At 47.0% G+C, this 27,827-nt stretch overlaps 1 protein-coding gene across 3 annotated transcripts in view; it reads right to left on the reverse strand.

The window, feature by feature from the left end:
- The window catches only part of LOC147010444 (nectin 1b-like), a 52,862-nt gene that overhangs the window by 1,701 nt on the left and 23,334 nt on the right, over window positions 1-27,827 (reverse strand). For 2 of the 3 annotated variants that reach the window (XM_085859892.1, XM_085859890.1), the window contains 8 exons: window positions 26,074-26,168; window positions 22,553-22,820; window positions 22,102-22,413; window positions 4,927-5,044; window positions 4,632-4,783; window positions 4,330-4,453; window positions 4,065-4,137; window positions 3,812-3,925 (listed from right to left, as the gene is read on the reverse strand). In XM_085859892.1, coding sequence (XP_085716018.1) covers window positions 3,812-3,925; window positions 4,065-4,137; window positions 4,330-4,453; window positions 4,632-4,783; window positions 4,927-5,044; window positions 22,102-22,413; window positions 22,553-22,817 — 1,158 coding nt within the window. In that variant the 5' untranslated portion in view covers window positions 22,818-22,820; window positions 26,074-26,168. The remainder of the gene's footprint in view (window positions 1-3,811; window positions 3,926-4,064; window positions 4,138-4,329; window positions 4,454-4,631; window positions 4,784-4,926; window positions 5,045-22,101; window positions 22,414-22,552; window positions 22,821-26,073; window positions 26,169-27,827) is intronic. The other variant, XM_085859891.1, reaches the window with a different exon arrangement.

Genomic DNA, 27,827 nt, shown 5'->3' on the forward strand with positions numbered 1-27,827 from the left:
CGTCAGGAAAACGAGCCACATGTCCAGACAGCTGCAGGTACCAAATCTCACTTGAGTCTCTGTCAGCAAGCGCTCGTTGGACACAAAGTCCGACCAGCGATAGCCAAGGATTCTCCGATGAGATCTGGTACCAAAGGAAATGTCTCCGTCTCAGATCCCTGGTCAGAGTCCAAGTCTCACATCCATAGAACAAGACTGGAAGCACCAAGGACCTGAAGACTCAGACTTTCATCCTCCCGCACAGGTACCGGCAGCACCACACCCCATGATCCAGTAAATCCATGACTCCCCAGACCCGACCCAGACATCTGTTGACCTCTGGCTCACAGCCAGCAGAGACATGAACATCACTGCCATGGTAAGTGAATCTCTCCACGACCTCAACATCCTCACCACAAACAGGTACAGACAGGACAGCAGCATCCAAGATGTCATTGAAAGCCTGGATCTTAGTTTTGACCCAGGAAACCCATAATCCCAGCGGCTCTGACTCCTCATTCAGCACCTCGAGGGCCCCCAAAAGGATATCTAATGTCTCCTCAAAGATGACTGCATCATCTGCGAAATCAAGGTCCGAGATCTTGACATTCCCAAACGATGCACCGCAGCTTGATCTCTCTGACATCCTCCCAAGAATCCAGTCCATACAAGTGCTGAAAAGTGTGGGGACCAGTACACACCCCTGACGAACTCCAGTAACAACTGGAAATAAGTCAGAGATGGTACCACCACATCTCACAGCACTCTCAGCACCAGAGTAGAGTTCAGACATCAGATCCATCAGTTTTGGTGTCACCCCAAGAAGATCAAGAATCCTCCAGAGGGCATCTCAATTCACTGACTCGAACGCTTTACAGAGATCAATACAAGCTGCAAGCAGCCCCTGCCGAAACTCTCGTCTGCGTTTGGTGAGGACCCGAAGAGCAAGGATATGGTCAATCATTGACCTCTTTGGTGTAAAGCCTAACTGCTCTGGATGCTGGTGCTCAAGAAGATGGTGGTGAACCCTAACTAGAATTGTCGGAGCAAAGACCTTACTGAGAGCAGCGTCACCCCTCAGTAGTTGCTCAGTCTTTGTAATCACCCTTCCCTTTCTGGAGAGGGACAACAAGGCTCATCTTTCAGTCAGTTGGGATGATGCTTGTGTTCCAGGCAGAGCACAGAACTGCATGCAATAACACAAGTGCAGCATTTCCATCAGCCTTGAGAAGTTTAGCATGGATGCCACAGATCCCTATTGCTTTACCCCGTTTCAACCGGTTCACCATTGCCTGCATTTCCACAAGCAAAGGTGGACCACAGTTGATTGGAGGGTCAGCAAAAGGGATTGTAACACCCGACGTCCAACTCGACAGCTGCTGGATCAGCCTGGTACAACCGGTCAAAGTAACCGGCCCAGCGGGCCTTCACATCGGACTCCTCTGTCAAGAGCCTACCACTCTCTGCTCTTACTGCAGTGCACCAAGGGACGGGCTTGGATGATCGCAATGTGTGAATTCCCCTATAAGCAGGACGAGAATCACTTGACCACAGGTGATGCTCTACCCCCTCACAGATTCCTCGCACATAGGCCTCCTTGTCCACCCTCAGTGCACGTACAGTTTTACGCCTCAGCTCCCTGAACAGCTCAGCTCTGCCATTCTGGTCAATGGTATCCATTGTCCCTTGAGACAAAATTCTTCTTTGCCCTGCAGTGAGTTCCAAGACATCTACAGGCAACATCAAGGATGGTGGTCTTGAAGGTAATCCATAACTCTTCAGGACCCCCCAAAGCACCCAGACCCCCCAAATCTCCTCAGCTACCCTCTCATCCTTGAGCTTGCCAACATCCAGCCTAGGCTGGGATGGTACCATTCTCCTGAATTTAAGGTGCAGCTTGAGAGTTGCGACAACAAGCCGGTGGTCAGTATTGAGGAACTGAGCACTTCAGTAGACCCTGCAGTTCTATATCATCCTCCAGTGACCATCATTGAGCACATGGTCAATCTCCTTTGCCACACCGCCAGCGTTGGAATACCAAGTCCAGCGTTGAGCTTGTGCGCGCTGAAACCATGAACCGGCCACCCTAAGTCCATGACTTCTTGCAAAGTCAAGGAACTTAGTGCTATTCTGGTTCATAGTTCCTGACCCATGGGGACCAGCACACACCTCATAACCATCCCTATCAGTTCCAGTCGATGCATTGAAATCCTCCAAGACTAGAAGTGTATCTCGTCTGGGGCACTGATCAACCACAGACTCGAGCGTAGCGTAGAATGTGTCCTTCACAGTGAGATCACTCGTCTCAGTTGGAGCATAAATGGAGACCAGGGAAACGACACCTAAGGAGTGACAAATCCTTTGTCTCGTAATACGCTCGTTGACCGGTGTTACCTCAATCATCATTGGGGTCAGCTTATTGGACACAGCTCCAGCAACTCCTTGGGTATGGTAACCATCAGAGGGACCAGACCAATAGTAGGTGTAACCACCCACCATGATCTCGCCGCAATCCGGTCTCCGAACCTCAGAGAGAGCTGCAATACCGATGTCCAAACGCTTGAGCTCAGATGATAACAGAGACAGGTGATCATCCTCTCTTAGGGATAGGACATTCCAGGCACCCAGCCGAAGGGACCGCCTCAGGTTAACCCAAGGAGACCGCCGCCTGGTGGACGACACCTCAGAACCACTCCGACACACTCTCCCGCAATCTGACCAGGGAATGTTACCCCATGGTTTCCCTCCTATCATCAAAGATTGTGGGTCCAGAAGGCTTTGCCCCAATCCCATCATCCGGTGAGCTGCCCTGCGAGGGGAAGCTGCACAGGAGGTTCTTCCACGGAGTGGGTTTTCAGTTTTTTTAATGCTTCTTGAATGTTTTGCGGAATGAAGGGTTTTACGGTGGCCGGAGTGCAAATCCTGCCACCAACCTCCTAATAAGAAATAACCAAACTGCAGGAGGACGTCTGCAGACACAGTCGGGCACTAGATATGGATGGCCGTTGGCTCACAAGGAGCTCCTCCGCCCTTTGAAATATCTGCACCAAGGAAAAAATTGAAACTTGGCAAATGGCAAGTACTCCTCGTGAGGAACAAGTGTGATTTTTTAATGACGTCATAGGTGCCTTCGTTACATCATTAATTGCATATGTATAACACAGCATCTGATCAGTATGAAAATTTTATTCCTATCGAGGTTCTTCCTGATGACTTAATCTTTGCTTTTTGCTTGTTCAGGTTCCTTCTGATCACTCCATTGCTGGACTTCACCTATTTGGTCTTCCATTTGATTTGAGTTGAATTTATTTTAATTCCATTATAAATTCAAATGAATAATGAATAATAAATGTCATAGGTCAGGGTTCGGTGTCCAATCAATGCGGGGGTTGCATCAAACTAGACATCTTGGTACCCGGTCATCACTGGCAGCGGTTATATAGTGGCAGTTCTAATTATGTCGCATTAATTACGTGACACACCAGTGCACAAACGCCGGACAAAACAAGTCCTGGCGAGGGTCTGCAATCTCTGATTGCTCTTTTTCTTGTTTCATTAATTTGTGTGCAGCCTATAACTGCTTGGCTGCATAATTTTCTGGGGGGGGGGTGCAGCTGTGCCGTTGATGCATTGCCCCATTACCATCACGCTGGTACTCATTTCGCTGACCTCGTAAGGATGGCAATCTGAGTCAACCCGCCTGGTGTTAATTCAATGCCACGACAGGGGCTTGAACTCAAGACCCGAAGATCTTAAGCCAGCCACCCGAACCGTTAAGCCAACACCAGACTCGAGGAAGAGATGATGATGTCATTACTCGGAAACGACTCACCATCTCCCCAACGGCATAGTATGGGGGCTGCAGCGCAGTCTTCTCTCTCACCTCGTCTGGCTCATCTTCAGCCCCATCTCGTGGTTCCTTCTGACTCCCTTCGACATACCTCATCTGGAGGACAAAGCATTCAGCTCGGTGTCAGCTTGAAGCAAGGAAGAGACTAACAAACAAGTGTTCAACGAAATACGGACATGGACGTCAGGATACAAGAGGAGGGGAGAGAGAGAGAACACACTCCGCTTCACCTTACCTGCAAGTTATCCGGCGATGGAGGGATGTTATGTAAAGCCTTTTTGCTAGCAGGATCCTGCGGCCTATCCGTCCTGAGGTTCGAAAAAGCAATGACAAAAACAAGATTAATTTCATACACGCGAGTACACGAATAAAGAACATGGACTCGACTCGGCTCCTATTCAACAGCAATCCTCGTTTAAGCTGCTACAGCGAGCCAAGAGGATGTGCAAGGAAGCATGAGGAGCAGAAATGAAAAGGAAGTAAAAACCAGGGACAAGCACCTTTTCTTTCGCTGGTACTTGTAACAGAGAAGTATTGTTGTGACAATCAAAACAAGCAGCAGGACCGCCGCAATAACCCCACCGAGAACCGCACCAACCTTTCTCTCCTTGGGCTGTGGTTTATCTGTTGGTGGGGTCATGGTGGTGGGGGGTGGGGGGTGGGGGCAAAGAGGAAGACTGACGTCTCAGCACTTAGAATGAATCTTGCAATAATTCATCAATATGGCCGCTATGCCTTGCAGCTCGCCGACATAGCTAGGATTACTGGCAAACACAAACATTTCCAAGCAAACTCAAATCACCCAAAATGAAAACGGTGACAGCAGCGAGTCGTGTTCCAAGTCCATTCGATGCCTGGCACATGTATGTTCCATTATGTCGTTCGCTCACAGGCCCGTCTAACTTCAAGAAGGCTCCGTTCGGCTTGGCATCATCAGGCAGGGAGCCGTTCATCCTGTGATGGAGATGGTGAGGAAGGCAAGAAAGTGAGGAAGTGACATCACAGGCATAGATATCAAAGCAGGAAAACCAAAAAATGACATTCATACTTTACGGTAAATAAATATCAAAAGCAGGAAAACTGAATATTGCACTTACATCCTCCAGGTGAACTTCGGGACAGGATTTGACTGTGCCTTGCACTCCAGCAATAGATCCGTACGCCCTCGAAACCAATTGTGATCGTACCCCGTCAACTCCACATCTTCTGGGGGATCTAAGGAAGACATGGGGTGGGGGGGGGGGTGAACAATGTATCATAACGCATCTGAAAACCACTTTGAAGGCCCACCATGCATAAGGGAAGACATCGGCAGGTAATGCGAAGAGGAGATGACAAAGACGCCGGCCACAGTTAATGGGTTCTCTGGCAGGGTGAAAAAAATAGTAATAATAAAAATCAATCCCAACTCACATTTGGAAGCGAGACATGAAATTAGATATATATTTATCAACACGTGGTGGGGACAGAAAAATGATAGGTTGGATAAGCTCATGAGATGTTTAATATGGGCTTAGACCTTTAGAGACTTTAGAGGAAAGCCTGTTTTGTTGAAAAACAAATAAACGTCTGCTGCTACGTGAAGGCGTTCGCTCAAGATTCAATTCCTGCAGGATTCGATGGATGACAACAGGTGCCACCGTTCCGGATTTTGGATACAAGATGGATACAGGAGAAAACTCTCAGGAGGGAAAACTGGAAATTTGGAAGGAGGCAGCTTGGGGTGGGTGGAAGTTAGCGAGGGTAGAAAAGATCATGGTTTTTAGAATGGGGACAATCTGAGATGGTGGTGAACAGCTGTCTTGAAGACCTGGATGGAAGAATGAGATTGAAGAGAATGTGGAAGTTGGTTCCATAGGTGGGGGAAAAAAGTACGAATGAGTGGAGGTGAACAGCGATCCTGGATTTAGTTGAAAATAAACCTTTTTGTGGCCCAACGCGTGATTTCGCCATGCCACACGACACACAGCAAACCATTTCCCTGCTTATGATAGTATACGTCTCCGGCATGCCATACGTGAGCTGGGTTGCATGATGGGGGTCAGAGTGAAAGTTCAGTGTGCTTGAAAACATTGGATGAGTAGCAAGTGTAAAAAGTTTGGAATTTGAGTTTTCACTTTTCTATCCCAAATTACACACTGCACCAGATACAGAGCAATACACTCTCTCCTTAAAGTCGAATAACGTTTGGAATAACTGCTTGCTCATCATCAAGTGCTCTCAAAACCAATAGCCATAATGGAGCCAGCCAGCATTGTAATTCTACATGGTACTAAATGTGAGGGTGGTGGTGGACCTCCTGTGGATGGATGGCACAGACACTTGCGGACATGCTGTTATTGGTTCCCACTGTGCAATAGCAACACTATTTTCACACACAATAGACGAAGCTAGTTTGTCGTGCAATCAAAGTGAAACTCTCCAGCATACATATTTAAAAAGCACGGAAACAAGTAATGAAAAACATTTCTTTAACGTGTAAAGGGATGTAATGGTATGCCAAAAAGAATGTAAACAAGATCGGGATGGTCACAAGAGATAATCATGTGAATAATGGTTGTGCCTGCAAATGACAAAATAAATAAATATATATATATATATATATATATATATATATATATATATATATATATATATATATATATATATATATATATATATATATATATATATATTGTTGTGGTTACCAGATTCGCAAACCACCATTCAGGTCCCTTAGGTGAGGTATCTCGGTAAGTGCATGTGTAGTTAGGCCCAAACCCGTTGTCTAGTGGGAATACATGTCATTTATACGTGCTGCGACTCTTCAGGATAGCCGTTTTTCTTTTACTATCTTTATTTTGGACCAATCGCCACCATCACAACCACAACATCAACCACCAACCACAACGCCGCTTCACCACAACCGCCATGACCTTTACCGTCACAACTCGCCACCATCGCATCACCGTCATCTCGCGCCACTCATGGGCACCGATGCTGGACTCGTGTAGGGCGCACGTTGAACAGCGTGTACAAAATCACGGATTTTCTGCTTCAAAAACGGATCCAAAACGACACACGCCCACTTTTTGCCGTCCAATCGGTGAGCGAGGGGCGAATTGGCCCCGCCCCCAGGGCGATCGATATATGCAAATTTGTGGATCAAAAAGCCTTCACGCCCACTTTTTCTCGGGCCAATGGGGAGCGAGTTGAAAGGTCAAAGGGAGGGGGTCAAAGGCGAAGTTACGGGGGATAAAAGGACGGTGTTCGTCAGTCAAAGGAGTCGTAAAAGTCGGAGCGAAAGAGTCAGCAGAACGAGAACGAGGGGTCGGAGAGTCGCAAGAGAGAACGAGAGAAGGAGTAGTAAAGGTCGGAACGAGGCGAAGGAGTCGGAACAGAGAGTCAAGACTTCGCGGGCGGTGGAGCTGCTCGTCGTGTGCGTTGAAGTCGGAACGGAGGGGACGAGCTGTGGAGAGGCGGCGAGGGCGGACGAGGGGGTGCTCGCGTCGTGCAGGGAGCTGCACCCCTGGGAGGCCGGCAGCGCGACCTGGCCGAGGTGGAGACGCTCGTCGCGCACATAATAAAGATCCTCTATACCCCGAGCATCAGCAACCCCCTCCTGTTTCCCCCGCGCTGAGATAGTGCGACCAAGGGGGCCCCGTTCCCACCCCCTGCCAGGCACTGTCCACGAGGCCCGCGGGTTGCGGGGCCATCGCCGCTCCGCGTCTCATCACCAGACGGGTAGGCCCGACCAGGTCTCGGCCCCAGGCCTACCTCATTCTTGAGGGTATTTCTTTTCCTTGGTTTTGGGTATGTGTTGTCGGCGCCGTCTGTGAAGTAGAATTGTATAAGTGTTGCCGTGTGCTCGGTAGTCGGAATTAGCTCTGCACTGTGTTTTCACTTTTATGTTTGCTTTTTGTGTAAATGGAATTGTGTTTTCTTTTTTGTGTGCATTTGGTGGAATTGTATTTGTGTGCTTTCCGTTCGTCGCGAATAAATGTGCTTTATTGTTGAACTGTTCTCCTGCTTCGCTTCGTCTTTTCCCCCATTGAATCCCCATCTTGCTTCACGTAAAGGGTTGGTAGTGGGCTGAACACGCCCGATAATTAATCGAACCGTCGAGGTCGACGATAACACCGCTCGGTTATTCTGATAGTACGGAACGGGTCGCTTAAGTGGCCCGTGTCCGAAGTCGACCTGCGGCGAGGTGCGATCGCCCGGTCTACCCTCCGTGTGGGTACTTAGGTAGTTCGAATTTGGCGAGCAACCCTATCCCACGCGGGGGCTGATTGGCTCGATCGCGGTGAGACCGAAAGGTCCACCCGTGACTGGTTCCCGGCGTTAGTCCGAGAGGGTCACGACTGGATTGTCCGTCCGGTGGGCGACGTGCCGCGATTCGAGTTACGTGGCCGTCGCACGCCGGCGGGCGCGAAGACCGCAACAATATATATATATATATATATCTATCTCTATCTCTAGATTTGGGTTCACAGATACCACAAACAATTGCTCAAGTGTGCGTTTATGTATCGTATGTGTGAGTGTGCGTCATTCATTGTTATCTCCATAATTTAGGTTTCAGAAGGTGAAACAGAGCCCTCCCAGGATTCGAAGTATCCACCGTTGTTTTAGGTGAAGGATCATGATTCGTGGTACAAGTTGTGAAATTTTCTTGTTTTCAGAATTTTGTCCCAAAGGCCCTTTGGAGGATCGTCACCGAGCCCCGGACAGCCTCCAACTGTGATTCGTTTGTGGTAATGTTCCCAGGGATTGTTTGTAGGATCTTTGTGAGGTTCCTCTTCATCACTCGTATTGCTCCAATTTATCTCCGGTATAATTGTGTTGCTCTTCAGCTTCCACGATCTTTCCACTTCATTCTTGAGATCTTGATATCTGGTCATTTTCTTGATTTCTGTGTTATATAGACAAAAATCACTGGGTACTGAAACCACAGTTAATAATAACAATGCCTTATCTTTTTGTATCTGAGTCCCACGTCCGATCGCAGTGCTTTGTTTTCCATGTTCACGCTGGATGGGATCATCAGGTCGTACATGAGCATCATGTCCTCGTTTTCAATGATTGCTTTTGACTTGCGTTTCCGGAAGTTTTCTGGAACTGGGATATTGAAACTGCTGCAGACGTGCCGGCGGATTACTACACAAACCTTGTTGTGCCTTTGTGTGTACAGTTGTTCTGACATGATAGATTTCAAATGCAAGTTGTGTGTATGTGCATGTGCGTTAACCGTTTCATCTATCACTGGATAAATTCGTACATGGAAAGAATCAACATGCACTATCATTGCAAATGGACGGACGGATGGACAGGCACAACCATTATTCAAAGAAAGATGTCGGGATGGTTTCCCGGCCTCGTTTTCATTCTTTTTGACAAATCATTCCGACATCATTTTACATTTTCAAAAAAATGGTTTGTGTTGCTTGTATGGACAGGGGGAATCAGAATGATGTGTAAACACTGAGATGCTTTTCATCTGCTCAGATGCGAGCTGATTATTTTCCCATGTCGATCGGTCAGATGTTCCGCTGAAAATAAAATTGGAATGTTAAGTGCTTGCCTTAACTATATATAAAAAAATGACCGTTTTTACAGCCATTTTTCCCTGCTGTGCAGGGGTTTGGCTTTTTCTTGAGGCAATATTTTATGGCCGGATGCCCTTCCTGACGCCAACCCTGGTCGCCTCTTACGACACACAGGGATATGGTACACCTATTCTAATCGGGGCATACACCGGGACCAGTACACTGGCACTCACTTCGCCGACCTCGGAAGGATGACAGGCTGAGTCAACCCCCTGGTGTTAATTCAGCAGCCAACGGGGCTTGAACTCAGGACCTTTGGATCCCAAGCCGCCACCCTAACCACTAAGCCAACACCAGGCTTGCTTGCCTTAACTATATGATGCAGAAATTTTCATACGGATAAATCACGACATCTCTATAACACTGCACTTCAAAGTGTTAATACATTATTCTCATTCACCCAGTATATACACACTCAGTGTAGAAAACATTCGGAACACCTTCCTAATATTGAGTTGCACCCCATTTTGCCCTCAGAACAGCCTCAATTCGTCGGGGAATGGACTCGACATGGTGTCAAAAGCGTCTCACAAGGATGTTGGCCCATGTTGACTCAAGTTGGCTGGTAGTGGATCCGTCCATCCATCCATTGGGACTATACTCCATGCAGAGCATTGGTGCTGCCAAAGCAGTCTCCTGGGCTATTGGGCACAATCCTGGATGGGTCGCCACTCCGACGCAGGATATTCAAATGGCTTAATTCATCCCAGCAAGCTGGTACTCATTTTGCCGACCTTGGAAGGACGACAGGCTGAGTCACCCCCACCTGGTATTAATTCAACAGCCAAGCAGGATTTTAACTCAGGACCCTAGGATCCTAAGCTCGCCACCCTAACCATTAAGCCAACACCATGCATCGTCGTGGAACTCTACTCCGAATAGCTCGTTCAATCTCATCCCACAGATGTTCAATTGGATTGATCGGGTGACTGGGTATGCCACTGCAGGAAGCTGAATTCACAGTCATGTTTGTGGAACCATTCCTGGACAATCCTAGCCTTGTGGCATGGGGAATTATCCTGCTGAAGAAATCCATTCACAGATGGATACACTGCTGCCATGAAGGGATACACCTGATCGGCAATGGTGTTCAGATATCCTGTGGCATTCAAATGTTGCTCAACTTTTATCAAGGGGCCCGATGTATGCGATGAAAACACATTCCACAACATCACAACACCACAACCAACCTGCAATGTTGACACACTGCATGATGGATGCATGTACTCGTGTAGATTTTTCCATACCCTAGTCCTCCCATCAGCGCAGCCTGGCATTGGCTTCACGGTTAGGGTGGTGGCTTGAGATCCTCAGGTCCTGAGTTCAAGCCCCAATGGCTGCTGAATTAACACCAGGGGGTTGACTCAGCCTGTCATCCTTCTAAGGTCGGCAAAATGAGCACCAATGTATTGGTAATAGGGACACTGCATCAGCGGCGCATCAGCGGCGCAGCCACGCCCCTAACCAATGATGCAACCAGCAGCCAAAAAGGCTGTACACAAAGGGACCCATCAGCATGACACAGCAGGAACCTGGATTCATCAGACCAGGCAATGTTTTTCCAATCCTCCAATGTCCAGTGTTTCCGTTCCTAAACTCACTGCGACTGTAGGTTCTTGTTTTTTTGCTGAAAGAAGTGGAACTCTGTACGGTCGTCGGCTGCTATACCCCATTTGTGTCAAGGTACAAGGAGTTGTGCATTCTTTCATGGGTCTTTCAGCACCAATGTTGAACTGGAATGTCAGTTGACCAACTGTAGTCCGTCTGTTGCTCTGCACAATTCACGTCAGTCTCCGTTGGCCCTTTTCATCATCGAGCCGTTTTCGACCACGAGCCTGCCGTTGGCTGGATGTCCTGAAGGTGGCGGACCATTCTTGAAACACACAGGAAACTGTTGAGCGTGAAAAACCCAGCAGCATTGCAGTTCTTGACGCACTCAAACTGGTGCGCCCGGCACCGACTACCACAATCAGTTCAAAAGCAGTTAAATCTTTTGTCTTGCCCATTCACAATCCATGTCTCAAGGCTTAAAAATCCTTATTTAACCTCTCTCCCCTTCATAGACACTGACTTAAGTGGATTTAACAGGTGCAATCGCTAAGGGATCATAGCTTTCACCTTGATTCACATGATGTCTATTTCATGGAAACAGCAGGAGTTCCTCATGTTTTGTGCATTGAATGTATATGTACATACTATATATATATATATATATATATATATATATATATATATATATATATATATATATATATATATATATATATATATATATATATATATATATATATATATATATATATACATATACACACACGTACACATATATTGTTGCGGTTCTGAAAACTGCATGTGTCTAAGGCAATGGCACCCTACATACAGTGATCCCCAGACAGTTATTTGATAAATATATGTGCAGTTAGACCTTTCCCTCATGTGTAATGGGTAAACAGGATGAAATACGTTGTGTGGGTCTCATAGTTCGGTCTGATTATACCTCTTTCTTCCTTTCTGCCATCAGCAAGGCCGCCGTGCACGGTACGTATGAATGTTCTCGCGGAGACCAAAAGAAGCATCAACCAGATGATGGAAAAAGCCTCCGCCACAAGAATACTGTCGAGGGGAATAGTAGAACCATACATTAAATCCCAATGCTGTACAGGACGTGAGTGGCATGCTCTTTTCACCCCAAATCTGCATCTCATAATTATATCCAATCCTTTCCTTTATTTGGTCTGCGTGCTGGTTCACAACGGCATCTCACCATCGATCTTCACTTGCCACCTTCGCCACCAATATCTTCGCGCACCTCCGCCTCGATGGAGCCGCCACCAAGCAGACGCAGATGCACGGTCCAGATCGCTCGGGCCGCGTGGCATGACACGAAGCGGTCGCATTGACCGGCGCAGCCCTCAGCCTCGCCGAGAGCATGGCCCTGGAGTTTGGTGCGGGGCGGTTCATGTCGCGGTGTTCAGAGCAAGACAATTCCACAGCTCGGCGATGTCTCGCCGGATGTAAAATAAGGCCGCTTCCGGCCATGGCGGCCGGGTCGCGCAGTGTCTGGGGTCCAAGTGGAGCACCCGATTCGGGAGACAATGCATCGCTTTGGGTCATCACCCCCACCCTGCACCGCCGGGCCTATAAAAGGACGGATCGTGAAGCCGTCCATCGTAGTCCTCTTTGTCTGGCCTTGGATCGATCTCTGCATGCAACTGCTGCTCCGCCAGTCCCGTCTGCCACTCCGCCCACTCACTCTTGATTTCTGCCTTCCTATCTCTGGAATCCCTACATTCGCCGGCTGGATCTGCCTGTCTCTCGACCTTTGACCTCGCGTGCTGGCTCCACCTAACGTCCTCCCTCATGCCAGACAGCCTCGCCCTTTCTCTGGATCAGTGCACTCGCGGTGCCGGCACCATAGCCATGCAGGAGACAATGCGCCAACTCTCAAGGAGGGATTGTTCTGCGGAGCATCCGCCCAAAACGTATTGGGTAGCACGGTCGGTCAACCGTGCAAGGTATGATGAGACTGTTAGCCTCATCTCCTCGCCTTTCCTCCAATTAACTCCTCTTTATCAGGTTGTGTGTGTGTGTGTGTGTGTGTGTGTGTGTGTGTGTGTGTGTGTGTGTGTAAGTGTGTGCGCGCGTGTGTGTGTGTGTGTGTGTGTGTGTGTGTGTGTGTGTGTGTGTGTGTGTGTGTGTGTAAGTGTGTGTGTGTAAGTGTAAGTGTGTGCGCGCGTGTGTGTGTGTGTGTGTGTGTGTGTGTGTGTGTGTGTGTGTGTGCGCGTGTGTGTAAGTGTATGTAATGGCGCACGTCTGAGCTTTAAGTTAAAATTGTGGAAGATATATCGGTATAAATCTGCTCTGCGTTTGATTTGTAAGTTGCTTGCCTTGCTGTCGCACCTCACAAATTTCTTTCTGTCCCTGCTTATACACAACAATAAAATATTTTCATTCTGCCACATATCTTTCCTTGCCTGCTTGTTAATAAATGATAGTGTAGAAATGTTCATAGCTCGTTTTTGTCTTTTCTTTCACTGATCCAGCATGGTTGGTATCCTAGCCGAGCCGGGACTTTATTCCCAACGATCCGTTCCTTTTAGCCGGTACGTCCTTGGCAGTGTTGCTCGGCTGCATCTGACCCGGTCAAGGCGTACCGAGGAAGTGCCCCCCGGTAATTAGGTCACGTGATTATATTTAGGTAATCGGTTACACCTAAGGTCACATGGTTGAGTTATTGGCGTTCACGGTCTGTTAGCGACTTTCCGCATCACGGAGTTATCTGTGTGCGATTCCGTAGAGTCTGGTGGGAATCCAAGATAGCTTCCCCCCCCTCATGGTCTTCTCACCCTGACCCTGGGTCCGCAATATATATATATATATATATATATATATATATATATATATATATATATATATATATATATATATATATATATATATATATATATATATATATATATATATATATATATATATATATATATATATATATATATATATATATATATATATATTGTTACGGCTGTGGAAATTCGCATTACACCATAAAGGGCCCTCAGGTGAGATATCTCCATAGGTAACCGTGAAGTTAGCCCAAACCCGTTGTATAGAGGGAATTTATGTGATCCATCCGGGCTGCAACGCTTTGAGTTAGTCGTTTTTCTTTTTCTATCTTTTATTTAAAACAAACAGCATCTCAACAACCACGCCATCCCCATCACAGCGCCAACCACACTACAACCACGCCACCTCCACCATCTACGCTATCACATCTTCGCCACTACGTCCGCTTCCGAACGGCAAACAAAGGCGCCAAGGAGGGAACTGCGAGGATGCGCGGGTTTCCCCGCCTGTTTCTCCCACCTGATCTTCCCCGCGCTTTGGAGTGGAGGAGGGACGATGCAGGTCAAAGGTCAGAGGTCATGTAAGGGAGAGGTCTCATTTTGGGGGAATAATTCTCTGGCCCAGAGCCAAAAACTGACTCCCCCAGCCCCCGCATGGGGTGGGGTGGAGGGAGAGCGTGAGGGAACGCCCTTTTCGGGAACCCTCTCGAAGGAAGGTGGAGCCGAGAACGGGGCGGGGCGAAGGGCTGAGCCCCGCGCTATAAAAGACGGACACGGGCGGGGCGCTCGGGCGCCTCTTCTTCTTCCGTCTCTTCTTCTTAGTCTTCTTTTCGTCTTGGCTGGTGGTCTTCAGTTGGTCGAGTTGGTACGAGAGTCTGGTTCTCGAGAGAAGAGGTCCTGCGCCCGTGGCTTGGCAAGCGGCCCTGTCACGAAGGCACGGACAGGAGACGTGGCAGCGCCCATTGTGAGGTGGACCTGCGCATCCGGACGGGAAGTGCCGGAGAGGGTTCGCCGGCCGCGAGAGAGGTCGGGGCCAGGCGTGACCATGCTGACGGTCGTGGGAGAGGGACTCACCAGCCATAAAAGGGAAGTCGCGACTTCTTTCTTTCTTTTCTTCCTTTGCTTTTTGTATAAATGTGTGTGTTGGCGCTGTCTGTGAAGTCGAACTGCGTAAGTGTTGCCGTGTGTCGGTCGTAGTCGGTTTTAGCTCTGCATTTGCTTTTGTTGCATGACTGTTTTAACTGTTATTATGTGCATTGTGATTATTGCGACTGTAAATACGTGCCTTCCGTGCTGGTCTGTGTGAATTAAACGTGCTTGTGTGAACTTGTTCCCCGTTTCGCTGCGTCCTTTCCTTTGGTTGACTCTCCATCCTGCTTCACGTAAGGGGTTCGTAGTGGGTGCAACATCTCGGTAATTAATCGGAACCGTCAAGGCCAACGATAACACCGCTCGGTTATCACTGTAGCACGGAACGGACCGCTTAAGCGGTTCGTGTCCGGAGTCGGCCTGTGGCGTAGTACGATCGCCCGGTCGACCATTCGCGCAGGTGCTTAGGTGGATCGAATTTGGCGAGCAACCCTATCCTGCGCGGGTGGACAATTGGTATGATCATGGTGAGGTTAAACCCCCACCCGTGGCTAGCTCCCGGCGTTGTTCCGAGATGGTCACGACTGAATTGTCCATCCGGTGGGCGACGTGCCGCGATCTGAGTTACGTGGCCGTCCCACGCCGGCGGGTGCGAATTCGCAACAATATATATATATATATATTGTTACAGATCTGGAAACCATTTGCATTCAACATACAGATGTCCCAAAAGTCAGTTATGTCGTTAAGTATGTGTGTAATCAGATCCCCTTCCTTTTGTCTAGTGGGAGAATCAAAGTCGTGTGTTGCGATTTCTTTTAGTTAGGTTGTTACATCTAGCAAGCCATCTAACAACCATCCCATCTGCATGACCCCTCAGCCCATCACGATCCACCACCAACCAGCTGCCTTCTCGCACCCTGACGTGCCAAGGCAAGATCTCGCGGTCCGGTTCCTCGGCTCCCACGAACGTTGTAGCTCTTTCACTACAACCTTTGCAACATTGATGCTGTTACTCGTCAAGTATGAACCCGCGTGGAAGAGTGGCTGGGGTTTCCCGGCAGGGGCCGTTGCAGCGTTGATACTGTTACTCGTCAAGTATGAACCCGTAAGGAAGAGTGGCTGGGGTTTCCCGGGAGAGGCCAAGGCCCCACCCCGGAAAGGTATGCCGTGGGACCCTGTCCAATCAAAGGTGGACAACTCGCTGTCTTCACCAAGGCCCCTCCCTGCTGAGTGAGGTCCATAAATTCCCGAGCACTCTCTGAGGCAGGAGTCTTTTTGGGGTCTTGGAGAGTTTTGGTATGTCTTTTTGGAGAGTTTTGGAGGGTTTTTGCTGTCACGAAAGGGGTTTTTGCTGTTAGGAAGGTCGTCGAGGCGGCGAACGTGTCTCTGCTGGCCCTTTACAAGGAAGGAAAGAGCGACCCCGACCCCCCCTCCGTGGACCCCGCTACTCACCACCCGAGCTCCGCCACGAACCTCGAGTTCCACACGTGTGACTGGGGACCAAACCAGCGACCATTGTCAGGTTCCGCAGCACGGTGTACCCCCTTTCTCTGATGGCCAGGTACCCAACTGAACTCTAACCCCCAGCTGGTCTCTCTCCTCAGCTGTGAGGGTCCAATAAAGAACACTGGGTTTCTTTTCATTTGTGTGTGTGTCTGCGTGTGGGCCCGTCTTTAAGTCGAACTGAAAAAGTGTTTTTGGATCATTGTAAATACTTCTTGCATATTCGCGTTAAGTCTTGCTTTGTGTCTTCATTTACTGTATATAAAATTTGTTAGAAATGTTCCCAGTTTGCTTCGTCCCTTCTTGAATTGGTCCAACATGGTTCGGATCTGAGTTTAGGTGGGATTTTATCCCTGATAATCCATTCATTCCAGCTGGCACGGCTTTGGCAGTCAGAAGTTGGAACTCTACCGCAGTCGGTAGAGTGACCCGGTTCGAGCAAGACATGGCGTGGGTGTGGTTTCCCCAGTAGTCGAAATCGCGTAGTTAATTAGGTAAATTGGTTATGGACAAACAGACCCTACGCTACGCGGTTTAAATATTGGCGACCACGGTCAGTTAAACGACCCGCCGGCTTGTGGAGTTATCTGAGCGACGGCCTACAATTCCGGGGAGTTTGGTGGGAGACAACGCAAGCTTTCCCCACCTAGTGGTCGATCTCGCCACCGACCCCCGGCCCACAACAATATATATGAAATAGTTTTGTTTTTTTTTGAAAGAAGAAGGTGCTTCCAACCAAAAAGTAAACTTGATCTACTCCATTAATTTGAGCAATAAGCAAGAGCAGACCCAGTCTCAGGCAACGTTTCACCCGCTTCACAGGCAGCTTCCTCAGGACCCTGAGCTAATCGACCCCAAGCCTCGACACGTGTCCGTTTTTATTCCCAATGCGGTCTCTCATTTCTGGTCACATGCCGGTGTGTGAGGCCAAATGGAGAAGTGCTTATATTTTGCAAACCTCAAGCAAATAAACATCAAATCACATTACAATGAGGGGGTGCTCTGCTCTTTTTTTCGTTTTTACTCACATGTGATCTGGTGTTGTATGTGTGTGGGTGAGCATGTATGTACTTCTTGTTGTTTTTGTGTTTCCGGGGCACTGGTTTCGTGTCCGGGTTGGGCATGACGAGGTGTTGGTTGTGTGGGTGTTCTCATTGGGTGTTGTGCACATGTGGACGTGGTGTTTGGGATTGAGTGTTGTTTGGTGCTCACCCTATCCAGCTGTTTGCACCATTTGCATCAGAGGTGTGTATTGTGTGGGTATGTCCACCTTCTCCCCAGTTAGACCACCCTCTCGGCTCTTCATGTGCCATGCTTCCAATATCAATCTGTGTTGTTTGTTACACGTCGTGTCAAGGACATGGGTCCCATCAAAGTCAAATTTATGGCCAGATTGCAGGCAATGACGTGCTATGGCTGACTGGGTCACTTTTGCAAGCCTGATTGCTCGATCATGTTCATCCAGCCTTTGTTTTAAATTTCTTCCAGTTTCACGAATGTAGAATTGGTCCCAGTGTCTGCACGACGAATGGGAAACTACTCCAGATTTATCACCAGTTGATATTGGGTCTTTTCGTTTTGAAATGGGATTACGGATGGTGCATAGAGGCTTGTAGGCAACACCAATCTGTGCACTGCGTACTATCCTGCCACTGCCCAAGTGTGTCTGACTCCTTCCATTCTGTCCATGTTGGTTCTTCCAAGGTGGGGAGTATCCCCTTGTCGTACCCATTTTTGAGCAGGATTCCTCCAACTAATCTGATTTCTTCAATTGCATCGTCTTTGGAAGATGACACCATCCACGCCTGAGCTGCCAAGGTCTGTACTGCACTGCGTTTGTGGGAGATTGGGTTGCAGGAATTAAAATCCAGTAATCTGCTGCTGTGGGATGGTTTCCTGTAAACCGAACTCTTTAGGGAGCCATCAGGCTTAACGTTGAACCTCCACATTCAAAAAGGCCGACGTGCTTTCTTTTTCAATTTCGATTGTGAAGTTAATGCTGGGGAATACCCGGCCAAGTTGTCCCAGTAGGTGGTCTACCATGTCTGTAAGCACAATGGCGAAGGTGTCATCTACATACCTGTTCCAGTACCATAGGAGCCAATTCTCATGAGACTCAAATATATTTTGTTCAAGTTCCTCCATCACCAAGTTAGCCACAACAGCAGAGACCGGTGAGCCCATCACTTTGCCAAATATATTGTCGATCGTGTGTATCGTCATCGATGAAGATCGTGCTATTTGGACAAATCTTCAGCAGGCTGACATTGTCCTCAAATGTTAATTGGCTGTTCTGACAAGTTATTTTACAATTGTTCGATTGTTTCAACTGATCGAGCATGACACTCCCCGCTGGATCGGCCGGGATATTGGTGAGAAGTGAAACCACATCAAAAGATACCATCATTTCATCTTCTTGAATTCTAACCTCTCTCATCCTTTGGACAAATTCACCACCGTCCTTGACTGTTTTATCAGTCTTTCCCACAAGTCTGCCAACGGTACGTGCTCAGAAGCCTGACAATCGGTAAGACGGAGCATGAACAAAGGACACAATGGGTCTCAGAGGGACATTGTCTTTGTGGATCTTGGGAAGACCATACAGTCTGGGTGCTGAACCGTTGCTGCAGTAAAGCCAAGTGTAGTCCCGGGTGCCGAGCCTGCATGCTCGTTTTAGCATGGGCAATCGTGTGTTCAAAGACCGTTGCTGCTCAAGTTGGGTCATCAGGTAGTTCTTGACACATTTTACCATCCTCCAGTTGTGACGCAATTATACCATGGTACGACTCCTTATCCATTACTGCCACTGCCCTGCCCTTGTCTGCTGGTGTAAAGATGAAGTCTTTCCTGTTTCTCAAACTTTTCATTGCCTTCAGTTCTGGCACCGAGAGATTATGTTTTGGTTTGTTTATATGTACAAAGGTCAGTGAGACACGGTTCATTCTCGTGGTCTTCTCCTCCGTCGGTACATTGGTAAGGGTGGACTCCGGGTCTGCTCTTGCTTATTGCTCAAATTAGCGCAGCAGATCTAGTTTATTTTGGTTGGAAGCGCCTTTCTTCTTTAAAAATGTATAATCCCAATGTTATACCATAAATACATAAAGAAATTTATATAATATAATATATTCTACTCCAATATAGATGGATAGATAGAGCAGGTAAGATGAGGGGGTGTTGATAATTTGGTCTATTGGAGCCATTAACCTTCCTCCGGCAACCACACCCTCTACAGCCATTTTGAGTGAAAGCTGGCGCTCGCGTGGCGTCAATTTTAGTTTGGCTCGCACAAGGTACTGGAGTCTTCAACATTACTGTGATGTTTTAAAGCTTTTCTACAAAAAAAACCAACTACTTTTGTTTATTTTCTTTATAATGTCACACCTGCTGACTTTTCCATTTTAAGCCTGTCATGAACCACCATTGTCTCCACACTCGACCTCCAGAGCTGGCAGTGTTTCAGCCCCACAATCAACACGTCGGATGTGATGGTGCAGTTTGTCACACCTGAATGTTATTTCAACATCGATGGAGTTTTTGTTTTTAAACTTTTCCTTTTCATTGTCGTATCATACTTTGATTCATTTTTTCATTGTGTGCATTGATTGTGCATCAAGAGCAGGACCAGAAGTGAAAGCAAATAGCATTCCCATGTTATACCCCAAATTGCTTCTTTGTCTTTTATAAAAAAAAAAAAATCTATCTGCATGTCGAAGAAATAAAAGAATGTTTGGTAATGAAGTGCGGAGTAGATTCCCGGTTCTTGTGCCATTTTCACACCTGCAGCTGCTCATTCTAACAGCAAGAGAGATTTTTTGGTTTTCACACCAATTATTTCAACAACAAAAAAAAATAAATAAGTAAAGCAATGCTAAAAAGAGCTGAACACTGATAAAGACATTGGTTGAAATAATGACAACTCGTGTTTAATTGGTAATCCTAACGTTGCACAGCTGACCAACGGCAAGCCATTCACGTGATGATGCAAAACTGGACTGCAGTTGAAGGTCGATGTGATCTTGTTAATGATTTTGCGTGATGGAAATATAATGGTTCGATGCTAAAATTCTGTGCACCGATGTTGTCTACCGTGAAGAAGTTGCATCTACTGCTCAAGGCATTCTGGGTAAAACAAACATTCTGGGTTCTGTGGCCGATGACCACGAGTGCTGTGCTCCGGAGGTTTACGACCGAGTTCCTTGTGAAGATCATCAAACGAGCTGAAATTCACAGGAGACCATCTGCACAATTTGGCGGCGGGAATCTTTCGCATAATTGTGTTTCATTGGTGCAGAGAGTTCAAACATGGCGGTGAATTGGTGAGCAATCTTGAACATTCTCACACGCAACCAAATTCGTCACTAAATCATTCAGGCCGAAGTCACATTTGCCACGGCGGCCGTGGGGTCTCCAAAATCTACGGCCACGAGCAATTATACGGCGGCCACAGTATTTCCACGGTCACACAATGTAGCAGTCATACATGTTTTTATTTTTCGGGGAGCTGCACGGCGTATTTATAAATTGTGGAGACCGAAAACGTGGGGTTGCCGTACGGTCTTTGATTTGATGTCGCACGGTGACCTTAATATAAGGGGGCCCTGCGGCGGCTATAGAATTTTCAAGGCAGACGCAAGGTAGCCTCAAGGTGCCCGCAAGGCGACCGCAGGGGGGCCCTAAGGTGAACGTGCGGCCAGACGGACGGTAACGAATGGGTTCAAGCAAGAGCGAGAACGTCTTGGTGTCAGACCCAAGGAAGACTTCAAAACAATAAATCACTGCCTCGTCGTCACAAAGATTTCTACAGCATGGCATCAATGCATCAACAGAACTAGAAACGGCACTTGGTAGAGCGCAATCCTCTGCCAGGCTAAAAAGTTGCCGTTTTGTAGCCCACCAATAGGCCGGAACCACATCTTCACAAAAATGTAATTTGCTTGCAACCGTTTGATTCAAATTCAGATCATCTTTCATCGATATACTGTACACCGTCTTTCTTGCATTCGAGTACATGTGTTGCTTTGTCCACTCACAAGTTGCCTTCATGGCCTATCCTGACACAGCGATGAGCTTCCGTGTCCATCGTTGAAGGTTCCGTGGGCCGGGATATGGCTTCAACTCGAGAGTCCGGTCATGGCGGCTTGATTTCATCATACGGTGAGTGAATGTCCACGCATAACCAAGTTAATGCTGGCCTCCAATCTCAACATCTTTGCAAACTCTAGTCTGTCCGCATCAGCTTGGAACAAAGCCACCTTCGATTTGCAAACCTCAGCGGCTTGGCAGAATACGAGGTTTCATCACAGCTTTGGGTTTGAAGGAGCCGGCTATCGATCTTCATCGTTTTTTCATACCTCGGCTCTCCACTCTGTCGGATTCCGCTTGGGAGGGTGATGATGTTTTAAAGGCTACACTGCTCATGTGGATCTGTGACTTGACAAAATTTAGCCTTCAAAGTGACAGGGGATGGTCATGCATTTTACCACCGCCGCAATGCTTCAAGTCATTTGCCTTTTCAATTCCATTCTAAAGTGCTCCAGTTTTCATCTGCAAATTAAAAGGTTTCAATCGAAGTCCACCATACTGAATTATTATATAGATTGTAGAAACACTGCTGTGTGTACTTTGAAATTAACGACTTGTAAACAGGAGCCCATTTGCTGCTGGACAAATCACATTTTAAAAGGGCCTCAAAACAGAGACCAAATAAAATTACATTACATTGAGCAATATCAACCGACAAACTTACACATGACCTCCAGTGTGGTCCTCAGGTTGTAAGGGTGGTCAAATGCTCGGTGAGAGACGTGACAAGTGGCAAGCATCCCGTTCACTCGCCACGTTCCATCCACCACCTGCAGAGTGCTGGTCACGGTCTGCGTCTTGTCAGGCTCGGTTGTGAGCATGGTTTTTTCACCGTATTTGAGCCCACTTGGGACAGTCCAAGAAAAAGTAGCGGGTGGCCGACCACCAGAAGCCACACATTTGGCGACCTCGAGTGGACCCGCGGAAGCAAGAACAAGACGTTGTGGAATGAAGGAAATGTTAACTTTGGGTTTCACTGCAAACATGACAAAATGACTTGTCAAAACTCAATGCAAACAACTTCATTGAGGATATGCAACAGGTTTGACATGAACAATAGCTACACATAATAAAAGGAGCATGTGGACTTCAGGTGTGACAAAAACACCACGTACCAATGATGGTGAGGTTGATCTTTGCATCAGCGTTTCCTGTTGGGAATGTTGACACCTCACAAACGTACAGACCATCGTCAGAGGACCGAGGATTAAACAGCACCAAAGAAGGGTCTACCTTGGGGTCCTGATTGCGAAACTGCACCCTGTCCCGGAGTGCCGATGATGGATACGACTTGCCAAGCTGGGGGTTATACACTGCTACATTCGACTTAATTGGCTCACCCAGCTCATTCGTTATTCGCTGCCAACTGATTTGGGTCATCACCTTTAGTGAGAGATGAGAAAAGAAACAAAGGGACGATGAGCATAGTGGTGAAGAGGGAACAGTTACATCAATCAAAGAGGAAAGATCTGAGTGTAGACAAATCAAGTCAAGTTAAACACCGGTGCACTCAAAGAGCTAAGGAAATCGAAGGTAGAAAGAAAAGGGTGAAGGCTGGCTGGTTTGTGGTCAGTCATGTTGAGATTGCTAGTAAATGGTCCATAAACAAAAACGATGCAAAACAAGAAAAAGAGCAATCAGACATTGCAGACCCTCGCCAGGACTTGTTTTGTGTAGTGTTTGTGTAGTTTTGTGTGGCTTTGTGTACTAGTTTGTTACATAATTAATAAGAGACATAATTAGAACTGCCACTTTATAACTGCTGGCAGTGATGACCGGGTACCAAGACGTCCCGCTTTGATTTGACACCTGACCCTGACCCATGACGTTTTTTAAATTATTATTTATTCAATTGAATTTAGAATGGGATTGAAATAAATTCAATTCAAATCAAATGGAAATCCAAATAGATGCAAGTCCTGCATTGGAGTCATCAGAAGGAACCCAAACAAGCAAAAAAGAAAAGATGAAGCCATCAGGAGGAACCTGGATAGGAGTCACATTTCAGGTGCTACTCTTCTACACTCAAACCCATCCAGGTACAGCCGAGTGAGCCTTATTCAAAAAACCCCCCAAAAACTCAGATCAATAAAATAAATAATTCTGCCCGCCAGACTATGTGTCCAATCAAGTTGAAATTTAAAACATGTATTCCCCATGACTACTAGATCACAACTTTGAAGTTTCATTTTGATTCGTTAAGTGGTTCCAGAGAAAACATTATTTAATATTTTCTTAAATCCAATATGGCTGCCAAACCATATGACCTGTGATGTCATATGTGTGAACCTTTTGTTTTATATGTGTAAAGTTTCGCTTCGATCTGCTCAGCCATTTCGGAAAAGAAGATTTTTGAAGGGGTTTTTTTTTTATTCTTCCATAAAACAATATGGCTGCCGAATCAAGTGACCGATGACGTCTACAAAAAATTTGTGGACCATTTTATCCCCCAATGATCCTCAAATTTTTTTCACTGATCAGATGTAGCATTGTGACATCATAACGAAGGCACCTATGATGTCATCAAAAAAAAAAATCACACATTCCCCAGGAGGAGTACGTGCCATGCGACAAGTTTCAAATTTTTCCGAGGTGCGGTTTCAGAGATAGAGGTCCAAAGTTTTTTCATTTTTCCAACATGGTTGCCACACCATGTGTCCTATGACATCATAGTTATGATTAAAACATTCTGCTTGAGTGGTTGCACCCATGGTGAAAATTGTCTCAATCTGGCAAGCGGTTGCGGAGAAAAACATGAAAGTTCTGTGCAGCCAAACAAACAAACAAACAGACAGAAAGACAGACAGACAAACAGACAATCAGACCCAAACGCAATTCCCTCTCCTTCAGGGAGAATGACAAAATAAGTAGTCAACAATTATAACGGATCGTGCAAGCAATGCCGAGTATCAAGTCTTGAATCAGGAATTATGTAATTTCACACCATACTCTGAACAGAGCGTCTCACTAACCTGGTTGGTCAACACTTGGTCTTTCCATCATTTCTACCCCACGCATGTAAAGTGAAAAGTGAGGTTAAGCAATTGGTTCACTTTATCTCTGTCTGTCTTTTAGTCTATGGTCAAGGAATAACTAATTTCAGTTGAATTTTATATTTTGAACATTGCCTTTTGAGGACCGAGGAGGCATCCTCCAACCCAAAGCTTTGCTGCATGAAGTCCTGAATCGGTACTCATGGACAAACACTCGTCATATTCTGGACTCAACACCAACAGCATCTCATGAATCCCCAGGCTTATGGCTCCAAGCTACATCTTCAAATCAGACAAAATGGCGGCTGACATCTTTTAACGGCATGAACAGAGATGCAATTTGCCGAGAAATCGCAATGGGACAAACCCGTTCGCTATGTACAATGTGGAATAATATTCAGAGTTTCGATTCTGTCAAATCAACGCAATTGGAATAATGGAGGGAAAATTAAATTAATCCCTGTGTTGATAAAGCACAGGCAGGATGAGCCAAACGACTTTCTGCCATTCTCGTGCTTCGTTGCATTTTGTTGAAGCTGGCCCAGTCGAAGGAAGAAGCCACTTTGAATCCCAGGACTTCTTGGTCCCAGGACCGCGCCAGGCACCACAGAGAAGGTTCCGATCTCCTTCTGACACATCCAGTCCGACTCACCTTTTGATCCCTCTTGGTATCGTTCTACCAAAAGGAGTTTGTAAACATTGCGGCAGAAACAAAAAGGCACAGAACGATCATACGAGCAACTCGTGTGTCATCATCACAACAGGAAGCTTCTCTTCATCCTTGATGTCAGAGAAATCCTTCTGTTCACAAAGTAATCCTGATATCAGACTCTCGAACCCACTGATATTTCAAAAAGTTGTGGACGAGTTGTGACAAAACTTGGTGGATGAATTGGTTCTATCCATCAATCGGGACCGTACTCTGTACAGAGCGTCGGTGTTGCCGAAGCGGTCTCCTGGGCTACTGGGCACAATCCTGGACGGGTCGCCACTCCGACGCAGGATACTCGAATGGCTCAATCATTCCAGCAAGCTGGTACTCATTTTGCCGACCTCGGAAAGATGACAGGCTGAGTCAACCCCACCCGGCATTAATTTAACAACCGAGCAGGATTTGAACTCAGGACCCTCGGATCTCAAGCCCACCACCCTAACCATTAAGACAACACCAGGCACGAGTTGGTTAGGTGACAAGAACAAGCCGATTCGATTTTAGTTCAGATCCTGATCCAAATCCAGCCGATCAATGGGAAACAAATCATAAACTGTTCAACCTGGCGGAGGTTTGCGCTCCACCGAGTGCCCTTCTAGTTATTCATGTACTTTCCATTTGCCTCATTTTGATTTGCGTACAATGGTCATGGCAGCGTGGTTGAGGAATCTTCCTTGAACATGCGGTTTACCACAGTCGTCGTTTCGTGTTATTATCCTCAACTTCTCGTTTGTCTCTTCGATTCTGCACCGATATGTATGGTCAATGTAAAATCTGAGCGGAAATTGGTACATGGGTAAGGTGATGAACCAGAGGAAATAAATACAGAATAAGGAAGTCGAGAAAATGCCAGAGAGATTTGGAGCAAAAAAATAAAAATAAAAATGAAGGTTCATGAGTCGTGTGGAGGATCAGCAGGTGATACCCGTACCTCGGTCCCAGTGTAGGAGCAGCGAAGGTCCACCTTGTCATCCCCTTGGTGAGCGAATACTTCAACCTCTGTACGAACCTTAAGGCCTTCGATTGCTGTGGAATGGGACAAGCAGGTCAGTCAAAAAGACGAGGAAAAATAAAGTGAGAAGAGGTGGAGGAAGTCATTGATTGGGGCAAGAATAGGAGGGGGGGGAGGCAGAAGGGTCAGCAATTTCATAGGTGGACAGGGTGGACAAAGCAGATCTAAATAAGAAAGGATAATGAAGTTTGTCGGAGGTGGCAGCACACAGACACCATAAATCAAATCCTTGTTATGATCATACATCATTAACACGTACCAATTGTCAAAGCTTGAAAATCCTTCACCAAGAACAACTCCTTCCTTCACACCGCAGCTATTCTTGGAACCTCAGGCCGACATACCCGTATTGATACCCTTGATGCGATCGAGCGGCATATCGATGGTTCCCTTTGGAATTTCTGGACACCGTGAAGGCCGAGGCTCAACATCTCCGTTTACAAAAGTACCACTTGCAACCCTCCACCCAAGGGAGTGACCATGCGACAAATCTTTTCACCCGATAAAGTTGTACAATCACCGCAGTTGTGACATGGACATTTTGTGGATACTCAGACTCGTAACTAACGAGGCCGTGATGCGTGACAGCAAAAACCCCGTTTACCTATACACAGGACGCCGATGCAAGTGGACACCTCATTGATGGTTGGAGCCATGTGTGAGCCACTTCAAAGCTGCATGTACAGGTTATTCATTTTCAGAAACGTTCCAGGGAAGGGATATGGAGTGATGCAGGAATGGGAAGTCGTATGAATAAGATGTGACAGCACAAAAAAAAAACGACATAATCAGTTCAACAACCAAACTAAAACTCACTAAAAGGTGAGTTCCAGGTGAGCTAAAAAAATGAATCTCAATCAGGTGAGGGCCTTCAGGGCTAATAACCCTAACCCCAATACAAGTGCCTTAAAAGCTTGAAGGAAGCTTTCTGATGACACGTCGACCATGGCAGCAGTTTTCTTCTTTCGTATAATCTTGAAGACAATTATAATTGTAAATCTCATAATGAGAGCCATTTCATTGCAGCATCAGCGACCCGGGGCAGTTCTGCAAAGGACCCGCCAAATCGCCTATGCACGCAGTCTTGTACGACAGGTAGGACCGTCTGATCTTGATGGCCACAGGTACACACTGGCCTTTCAGTTTGCTTCCACTTATGCATATGATGAGTGGCCCTTGCATGTGGAGTTCACACTCAGTTAAGAGCACTCTACCGGCGTCTCTTCAGGTCAAAGTGTGGGGGGCTCCTTCATTAGCTGGCCAATTTGAACGGATGCAGTTTATCATTGCCTCTCCAACAACTCCTTATCGTTAGTATTGGCCACTGCAGGTCCCTTAATCCAGAAAGGCTTCCATGACTCCAATTCAAGTTTTGGATAGTTTAGTAGCTCTTTGCGGATTGGCGGGTCAGAATTGGATTGTATCTGAAGGTATACTCAGGACGTCTGTGCTTGCCTGTGAATGTCTGGGGTTGCAATGTTAGTCGGCGCAGGGAGCCACGGTGAAGGAGTTGACTTCAGTGTGCCAGATAATTATCTTTACAGAGTTCAGGATAGTGTCAAGGTACTTAACGTGACTGCTCGCAGCCCAGACGGGTGCAAAGTACTCGGCAGTGGTATACACGAGAGCGAGGGTAGTCGTGCGAAGGCTTTGTGTGCCGGCTCCCCAGCTAG

The sequence above is a fragment of the Eptatretus burgeri genome, chromosome 16, assembly GCF_056783735.1.
Source record: "Eptatretus burgeri isolate ZD-2024b chromosome 16, Ebu_testis_v1, whole genome shotgun sequence".
Lineage (NCBI taxonomy): Eukaryota > Metazoa > Chordata > Myxini > Myxiniformes > Myxinidae > Eptatretus > Eptatretus burgeri.